We start from the raw sequence: 9864 nt of genomic DNA, 5'->3' as shown, positions 1-9864 counted from the left end.
TGGCCTAGGGGGGGATTTTATAGGGATTTTAAAGGGATTTTATAATAGTAAACTTAATACAGGTTATTTAATATATATTTTAATTTGGCTTTTAGAGATATTTATTGTATTGCACTGTTTTTATTTACCTGTAAGCCGCCCTGAGTCCCTCGGGAGAAGGGCGGGGTATAAATGGGATTAAATAAATAAATAAATAAATAAATATATGCTCTGTGTGGCTTCTGGACAGGATTGGCCTGGGGCTATTTCTCAGGATCCATGGGGATAAAATGGAAATATGATTATTGACTCCTGAGGTACAAGAGGTGGTAAGATGGATTCATTGTCATTAGGGATGATCATTGTGCAGAATGTATAGGATTTTATTTACCAGTTATGTTATTATTGTTGTCAGTGTTATTATTTGCTGTTTTAATCATAGTTACTACCATAGAAGAAAGAATTATAGGCTTTCAGAGTCTGGTCAACTAGAGTGGCATAGAGTCTAAATAAACAAATAAAACCCTTAATAAAGTGGAAATCTTTTTGTAAATGTGCATTGTTTCAGTCTTTTTCACCTATTTTTTCCAGTGTTGCATTAAAAACACATGTAAAATTGTAAAAGATTACAAAGGCAATTTCAGGGGAAAAAAGGGGCAACATAGTGGGATAATATGATTAGCCTTAATTCTGAAACCACCATGTTACTCCTAAATATCTGATCATTAAAATCTGGAAACTCCTAATGAAAATATCAGTAAATTCAAATGGTTTATTTATAAGAAGAACTTGAGGTTTATGTGATTCAGGTCCTACTGCACTCCTAATTTCTTGAATAGGAATGTAAAAGATCCAGTTTATTATTTAATAGATTTATTAATGATTGGATTATTTTACAGTTTCCTCAGTTTACATTGTAAAGTCTAATTCCGACCTTTACTGAAAGAAATTGTCAGTTATTACAGAAAAGGCTGCAATCTCCAAATGCTGCATATATTTCAGTCACAGATTATAATTCTGCATACATTTTATAATCTCAGCATGCCTAATCTATTTCTAGGCGGGTTTTTTATGAAACTGGGGGAGCTGGAGTCCGTGCAAGATCACTATGGAGAGTGGAACCTCTTCGAATAAGGTACTGTGATTTTGTGTCATATTCATTTTTTTATATTATGCTTTTTATATAATAGAATTTACAGTATTTTGGTCTGGGAAATCCAGCAGGTTTTCTTGATAGGCAGAAATCAGAAAGAAGAATTTATTACATCCTGTTTTTGTTGTGTAGTATTTCTTTTTAGACTTAAATTTTCTCCTTTTCAGTCCCCTACCTTTTTCTCACCAAGCTTCCTTGCTGATACTCCTTTCCAACACTGGGGTATCCAATATTAGGAAAATCATCCTGAGTGGCCAGAATGGGAGACAGAAATGGGTTTATTTGTTTGTTGCAACTGTATCCTTCCTTAAAATTTGACCTGTGTTGGTTGTGTGCTTGTATTATATCTTATGAGATGCTATCTCAGGCTCTTAGGATTAAAGCCTTAGAGATAATTACTGAATTTAGTATTATAATGATGAGCCTGAAAGTGACTAACAGTTTGCATCTCAATTTCTGAAGGAAGAGAAAAATGGAGGGCACTAAACATGGTAAGAAAGAAGCTTAGAAAATCCCAAACACCTAAGAAAATAATGAATATGATTCTGAGTTAATTTGTAATACTGTTATAAGTGTTGAATCTATTAAAAGGTGGTCTTAAGAAAGACTTTGGGTTGAAATAAATTGAGATCTAACCAAATGAAACATAAAATAAACAAATGAACTTTTTTTTCACTTAGTGGGAGAATTAAGCCTGCGCTTAGTGCATAATGATGAATACCTCCTAAAAATACTTAGAATGGCCCATGTAAACCATAAACTAAATATTCTTTAAACAATTTTTAAGCTGGAGTGGAAGTCATATCCGCTGGGGACAACCATTTCGCCTTCGACATATTACAACAGGACAGTTTTTAGCGTTGACAGAAGACCTAGGTCTTGTCTTATTAGACAGAGAAAAAGCTGACACAAAATCAACTTCCTTTTGTTTTAGAGCATCCAAGGTAAGTAATATTTTTACATTAAATGAATATGGAAAGAATATGAATGTTCTACCTAAACCAAGGGTCTTCAAACCTGGCCCTTTTATGACTTGTGGACTTCAACTCCCAGAATTCCTCAGGAATCAAGACATATTCTATGATTAAATGAAAATAAATGATATTGACTTACATTCAGAAGAATATACTATACTAAAGCTTACTTATCTACATAATCTTTTTTCTGGAATCTTCTATATAAATAAAAATGTAAATGTTTGTTTGTTCAAAATCTTAAATCTCCGAAAGTTCTTCACTGATTGCTTTGAAATTTTGACACAATGTTGCATTCGAATACGCATGTGTTTTTATATACCTATATTATATAGATGTCACACCTGTGACAGGTAAAAACATGCTTTTTTTAAAAAAACAGCGCCATCTGTTGGACATAAAAGCAACACACGCTTTTACCAGACTGAGCCACAGCAATGCGTGGCCGGGTACAGCTAGTAAAATAATAATATCTATGAGAAATAATTGTCAGGGTATTTTTCTTGCTTACTATTCAACATAAAAGCAGCAGCCAGCAGCATTAAAGATGTAACAGAATTTTTCATTTCTCTGTTTTTTAATTTAATATATTGATAGCTTTCCTCAGCTTTCTAACATCTCTTTTTAAATGAATTTTTGTACTTTCAAATATGCTTAATAAAACTCATCAGTGAAGAACCGATTGTACTATATATTAAGTGATAGAAACGTACACCATGTACCGAGAAGATGAAAAAATATTAGTTTTGTATTTATGAGATTGAAAAAGTTGATTACAATGTGTACATTCAATTTGCAAAACATTATTTTTTGCAAAGGAACCTATTTTTCCTTATTGTTCATATTCTCCAATGCTGAATACGTAGGATTCATTAGTTGAATAGTGTTTGCTTCTGGATAGAATGGATAGATTTGCACTCTTTATTTCATATAGCAATGAGAACTGAGAATTGACGCAATTTCTCTCTGCTATTGACAGGATAACGGCTTCTCTAAGGAGTAGATTGAAATTCCATTTTATCTTATGACAGAATTATCTGTATATATTTAAATTGACACTGAAATTTGACAGCAATAATTCACGTGTAAAATATGAAAATAGGACATAGAATTGGGAGAAAGGAATTCTGCTTGTAGGCCTGGAACACACAAAAGAGGAGGCCTTTTATTTTCTTTTAAATGGAAGATGGAAGATGCTGAGCCTATATTTAAGATCTGGAGAAGGATGGGAAAGTGATAATTCCCTTCAGCTTTCCTTGCTGGCTCCAGGGATAGATTTGAATGCAACTGAGAAATTGATGTTCCAAAGGGACAGATACAGGTAGTTGTCGACTTACAATAGTTCATTTAGTGACCGATCAAAGTTACAACGGTACTGAAATAAATGACTTACGACTATTTTTCACACTTATGACCATTGCAGCATCCCAAAGTCACATAATCAAAATTCAGATGTTTGGCAACTGAGTCATATTTATGACTGTTGCAGTGTCCCAGGGTCATGTGATCACATTTTGTGACCTTTAGACAAGGAAAGTCAGATTCACTTAACAACCATGTTATAACTTAACAATTGCAGTGATTCATTTGTTAACTGTGACAAGAAAAGTCATAAAATAGAGAAAGATTCACTTAACAACTGTCTCGCTTAACAACATAAATTTTGTGCTTGATTGTGGTCGTAAGTCAAGGACTACCTGTACTCTCTTCCATGACCTCCATAGAGAGGAAGGGTTGTTGCTGTTGAATTCTAGAATGGTTTATCACAAAGTCCCAACCACCTAGGTACAAAAATAATAATAATAATCAATCACTGATATAAAAGTTGTTCATGGAGAAAAAAATATATATCCTCCTTTCTTCACTTATGTGTATAACTTAGGGCAACTAACGACTGAAGTTAATAAAAACACAATCATATTCCAAATGTTAAGAAACACAACCTAGACCAGTGGTTCTCAACCTTTTTAATGCCGCGACCCCAACCGGTCGTAAGTCGAGGACTAAACCGGTCATAAGTCGAGGACTAAACCGGTCGTAAGTCGAGGACTACCCAACCGGTCGTAAGTCGAGGACTTTCCCTGCCCGGGAGCACCGCGCATGCGTGGTTCTTCCCCCGGTGCCGGCCGAGGCGTAGCTGGCAAGCGGCAGAGACGGAGCAGGCCGACCACCAGCTGGCCCAGCCCAAGGGAGGTAAGGCACCCACCGGAAAAGGGGGGGGGGAAATGGACAAAAAAAAATGGCGGACAAAAAAATGGCGGACAGTCTTGCTTGGCGACCCCCATGAAATGGTCGATCGACCCCAAATGGGGTCCCGACCCACAGGTTGAGAACCACTGACCTAGACAATATGATAGAAAATTTCTCTGACCAATAAAACACATGTTAAAACACACTTAAATGAGATCTTACCATATGATAAAACATTGATCTAGGGTTTTTTTGGGGGGGGGTGCTATACAGAACTATACAGTTTTGGTGCTGCCACAGAAAAGGTCCTTTTTCTGATATGCACCATTGTTATCAATTGCAAATAATTTGCTAATTTTCTTCTTTTCCATCCCTCTTGCCTAAAGGAAAAACTGGATTCTGCTCACAAACGTGATATAGAGGGCATGGGATTTCCTGAAATAAAGTACGGAGATTCTGTTTGTTTTGTGCAGCATGTAGCTAGCACTTTGTGGCTGACTTACAAAGCACAGGATGCTAAAACATCACGTTTAGGACCACTGAAAAGAAAGGTAAACAGAAAATGTGTCTTTTTATTCTGTAGCTTACAATTGTGAATAACTTGCACATGTAGATGTGCAGAAGCTCATACAGCCAGAAGATATTGCACAGTGTTTAATTGTCTGAACTGTTGCCTAGAAAGATGCAGAGTGAATAGTTTTTGGGCATGATACTTTTGAGAGCTGCTCACTTGGGCTCAATTTGTGTGTGTGTGTACAAATAGGCAAGCAGCACCATCTGTTGTAGCTATTATGGATATTAATTAGTTTGCCCCATTGGTCCTTTTTATTGAGACATATAAGCTCAAGGAATTACATCAGTCTCCTTAAGACCTATTAACAATAGGTGCTTCTGCTTTTTTCAGTACTGGAGTTTACTTTCCAAATTGTGCATTCAGGTCTCCTGTATTCTTTTTAATAGTCCGAGGCATATTATATTTTGATATTAGATACAAGAAAGCATTCTGATTTCTATAAAGCATAGGGATTAATTCTATAATTTCATCTCTAACATATTTGGGCTGGACTGAGATACAATATCTCATTCTCTTTATCAAGAATAAAAAATATAGGGAACAAACTGCATGCCTTTACATGACATGCCTGACTTAGCAGAACACTTCATGGTTAGTTAAACCAATATGCTTTCTTTCTTATTTATATATTTATTTATCATGTTTATACGTATGGCCATCCATCTCACGGAAGTGACTTCTCCTCGATTTAAATCAGGGAAATATGATTTCAGTGATGTCTTCTAAGTAGAATAGGACACACCAGAGGCATCCTGGTTTGCAATCCTGATTTGTAAAGATTGCTCAAACCATAATTTGTTCATCTGGATATCTCAACAAACTGTGGCCTGACAAATTAGAACACATAAAGGGTGGAGGATGGCAGGTTACATACATTTGCTTTATTCCTACATGGCTACCATGACCATATGTCTTTTATTTCAGAAAGCTGTCTTTTAAATTCAGTTTTTCAAAAACTCATTTTTGTCATTTCACTTAATCATACAAATGGTTCCACTTAATGGACAGTCCATATTCATGTAAAAACTTATGGAAATTTATTGTCTTTTTAAAACAAATTTACACACACTGTTTGATTTTAACTATTTTTATTATTTCTGTAAAGTTTTTCTTGGTTTTGCTCATGAATTTTCTTTTGTAAAGTAAATTTTCTTTTGTAAAGTAAAGTTATAAACATAAACCTTTTTTGTTCCTAACCACTTTCAGATTTGCTCCTTTTTCAGGCTTGCCTTTGTTTTTTCCAAGATAACGTGTCAACCGTATACATACTGTACATTATTCTAAACTTCAGCTCCTGCCATTTTTCTCAGCTACATCTTATGGCATATTATGTAAAATCCAACTGGGACATATTATCTGAAATTAAAAAAGAGCATCAAGAAATTAAAACTGCAATTTCCTCCTAACCTCACATACTATCATTAGTAAGCTGCACAGCAGCATTTGAGAACATAATTAAAAACATACAAATAGCCCTGGACTTATGGTCACAACTGAGCCTCAAATTTCTGTTGCTAAGCAAGACAGTTATCAAGTGAATTGTGACCCATTTTATGATCCATTTTATGAACACATGAATCTGCAACCATCATAAATACATGCCAGTTGCCAAGTGCCTGAATTCTGAACACTTTTTTAAGTGGGAAAGCTAGTCATAATTCACATTTTTCAGTGCCATTTTAACTTCAAACGGTCACTAAACAAATGGTTGTATTTTAAAATATTATTTTGACCATTTATTTCAGGTTATATTACACCAAGAAGGGCACACAGATGATGGACTGTCCGTGCAAAGGTGTCAACATGAAGAATCCCAGGCTGCTAGAATTATTCTCAATACCACAAAATTATTCAGTCAATTTATAAGGTATAATTTCTTAAAGTATCATTCTGACAATAATTAGCATTTATAACATTTATAACTGAATTATACCAAAATCCAACTGTTCGTACCAGAATTTGGAAATACATTCTGCTTATATTGGACTATAATTTATTATTGTTGAAGATTTATTTTTTAATCAGTTAAAATAAAATTTGCCAAAATTTTGCAGCACAGTTCTTTAACAATAAGCCATTTTGATACATGAATATACCTCCATTGATAGAAGATAATGATGCATTGACATCCAAAACCTAATCTTGATTTTAACAGCTTTTTCAAATGTCTTTCAAATATTCACTACATTAGCGGCTCCATAGATTGGTGGCGGTGAGAGGATGGTTTGGGGCATGCAAGTTAACCCCGCACATATGCAAATAAAGCTTCGTGAGCTTGCCCATCACTTGTGTGGCCCAGAGGTTGGGGACTCCTGAACTACATCTTAGAAAATCACATTTACTAGTCGTCAAGACACTTCAGCAGTTCAGTCTACAGAAAACCTACAAAGATATTTTAGCAGGATGATTTCACTGACCATTGTTTGTTCCAACATTTACCATAGGTGTCCTCCAGCTGTATAGGGACCCATCATCCCCGAATTGCGATCAACATGGCTATATATTACCCCAAGGAAGCAGGTTGGGAAATGCTGCTCTAGCCTAGCCTCTCTAACCTCTTCCTTCTTCATTCTTACCATACTCTCAGACTTTAGAATGTAATTACTAGTGACAGAAAATTCTTTCTCTCCCCCCCTTCAAAATATGCATTGGTTGTGTTATACTGATTGTGCCACACAGACTGGAGCCTTTTGACATTTCTTCTTGCATAAGCTGTAATAATAAGTTTGTGTGAACGAAAGTTGCTTTAAAAAATCTATTCGAGTGATATTCCTTCTCTCCATCATACTGAACAAATACTGGTATTTCACAACACTCTATATTGTGACGTTAGCAATTCCTTCTCAGTGACTTTTATCATACAGACATGCAGATGATACTCTCAGGACATGGGTTGCCCAGTTTGCCCTTCTATATGTAATTCAATTAGCTTTTTAAATTCTGCATCTATGGATCACGTGATACAAAATATTCTGTGTGTAAGACAAGCTATATAATAGTAATAATTGTATACCGATTATTCTTTTGATTCTGGTAATGTATTCTTTTTATAACTATTTGCTTTGTCTTTTGATTCACAGTGGAAACAACAGTGTTACAACTCCCCTCACTCTTCCCATTGAAGAAGTAGTTCAGACTCTCCAAGATTTAATTACATATTTTCTACCTCCAGAAGAAGAGTTAGAACACGAGGATAAACAAAACAAACTTCGTTCCCTTAAAAACAGACAAAATCTATTCAAAGAGGAGGTAGAAAAGGCTATGTTTAGAGTGTTTTCATTTAATCAGGTTTTGGGATTGATAGTCAAGTTGTATGTATGATTCACCTTTCAAAGATGCTTTAAATAACTACTATTATTATTATTATTATTATTATTATTATTATTATTATTATTATTATTATTATTATTATTATTATTATTATCTGAAAAACTCAAAGTCTTAGAATCTTGCTTATTTTAACCCTTTTAAAGGTGAGATCCAAACTAGATCTTGGGAAGATGTTACAATTGTGGAATTGGAAGGGGTTACAAGAATCATCCAGGTTAAGAAACACTGGTCTAGTCCATAACAGAATACAATTATGCTTCAGGATTTCCTGAAAACATCAGATTGTTTGCTCTATAGAATGCTAGTTTCTTTTTTTTCTGAGCTGTTGTAGACAATTGACAGCTTAGATCAGAGGTTGGGGACCTTTTGGGCACCAGGGACCGGTTCCGTGGAGAGAGGTTTTTCTGAGGACCAGAGGGTTCATGGTTTTAGGTGCTGCCTGCATCCCATGGATGGGGCTTTGCTTGTTAGTGCGGCCCGGTTACTGGCATGCCGCGGCCCGGTTGCTGGCATGCTGCGGCCCGGTACTGGTCCATGGACCGGGGGTTGGGGACCCCTGGCTTAGATGAATATGTTTACTAAGGGCTGCCAGATGAGATAGAATTTGGGATTTTCTATTTAAAAGCCACTGTAGAGTTTCCTGACTAAGGATTAAATCTTCCCCTTTGTAATTCACAGAAATAACTAGCAATTTTAAAACTGATTTTAACAATTTGAAAAAAAAGATGATGCTCTGGGTGGATATATTTCTTAGTTACCATCTGGTTTTGTCATTTTTGCAGGGAGTTGGGTGACATATTAAATTTAATAAATTATTATAATAATTATATAATTAACTATCTTTTCACACAACCCACATTTTATTGCTGTTGCTATTTTATTATTATTAATAGTAGTAGTAATATACATCAGAGCATATTTCTACTTTCTATTGTTTGTAGTATTCAATAAGCAAAATTATTATATAAAATTTAATGTTTAAAAGACATTAATAATAAAGCATGATAATGTGAGAAAGAAGAAAACAATAAACACATAAATTTAGAGCAACAATTTAGAGCAACAAAAGTAGCAAGAGTAATAACATCATTTCAAAGAATACAGGTAAAGATATTTTAAATGAAGTATTCCAAAGTCAACTGGAAGAAAACAGTCTATCATCTATGTAAGAATCAACAAGAAGCCATGAAAGAAAAGACTTGTCCCTGGTGGAGTAATTTCTTATAAAACAAAGAGCAGAGCTTCAGATGTGATCATAATCCTTGAGCAGGAACATTTAATACGGATAAATGGATTGCAAAGCATTTGCAAAGGGTTTGGAAGTCAATACCAGCCCCCTAATTGGACTTGCAGTTGAAAAGGCAACCAGTGTAATCAGTGCAAAATAGAAGTAATGTGATTAGACAGTATAGTTGTTACAGATGTTCTCATTACTGCATACATTCTACCAATAGTTGATTCCAAACCGAGTTTCAGAGTAGGTGTGTGCAGCAATCCAATTTGCTAATGGAGGCTGCAGGATGATTTTCTATTGGGGAAATGGCTCTGGGGAAGAATAAAGGCTTTCCTCTCTCTAATGTTATGACCCTAGTCCAGATAAGACCTTTATGACTGTTTTAAACAAAATGATTTTTACAATGGTTTCCTTTGTATCTTTGAAATCC

General features: G+C 35.1%; 1 protein-coding gene across 1 annotated transcript in view; it reads left to right on the top strand.

The window, feature by feature from the left end:
* Positions 1–9864, top strand: part of LOC107290407 (ryanodine receptor 3-like) — a gene marked incomplete at its 3' end in the record, with an annotated part of 194223 nt that overhangs the window by 89451 nt on the left and 94908 nt on the right. Inside the window, exons 9-13 of the mRNA XM_015819286.1 lie at positions 1040–1114; positions 1920–2076; positions 4683–4847; positions 6616–6752; positions 7951–8119. Coding sequence (XP_015674772.1) covers positions 1040–1114; positions 1920–2076; positions 4683–4847; positions 6616–6752; positions 7951–8119 — 703 coding nt within the window. The remainder of the gene's footprint in view (positions 1–1039; positions 1115–1919; positions 2077–4682; positions 4848–6615; positions 6753–7950; positions 8120–9864) is intronic.

The sequence above is a fragment of the Protobothrops mucrosquamatus genome, unplaced genomic scaffold (genome assembly GCF_001527695.2).
Source record: "Protobothrops mucrosquamatus isolate PMUCROS unplaced genomic scaffold, P.Mucros_1.0 scaffold885, whole genome shotgun sequence".
NCBI lineage: Eukaryota > Metazoa > Chordata > Lepidosauria > Squamata > Viperidae > Protobothrops > Protobothrops mucrosquamatus.
Note: the sequence above shows the minus strand (reverse complement) of the source record. Positions and strands in the feature narration are given on the sequence as shown.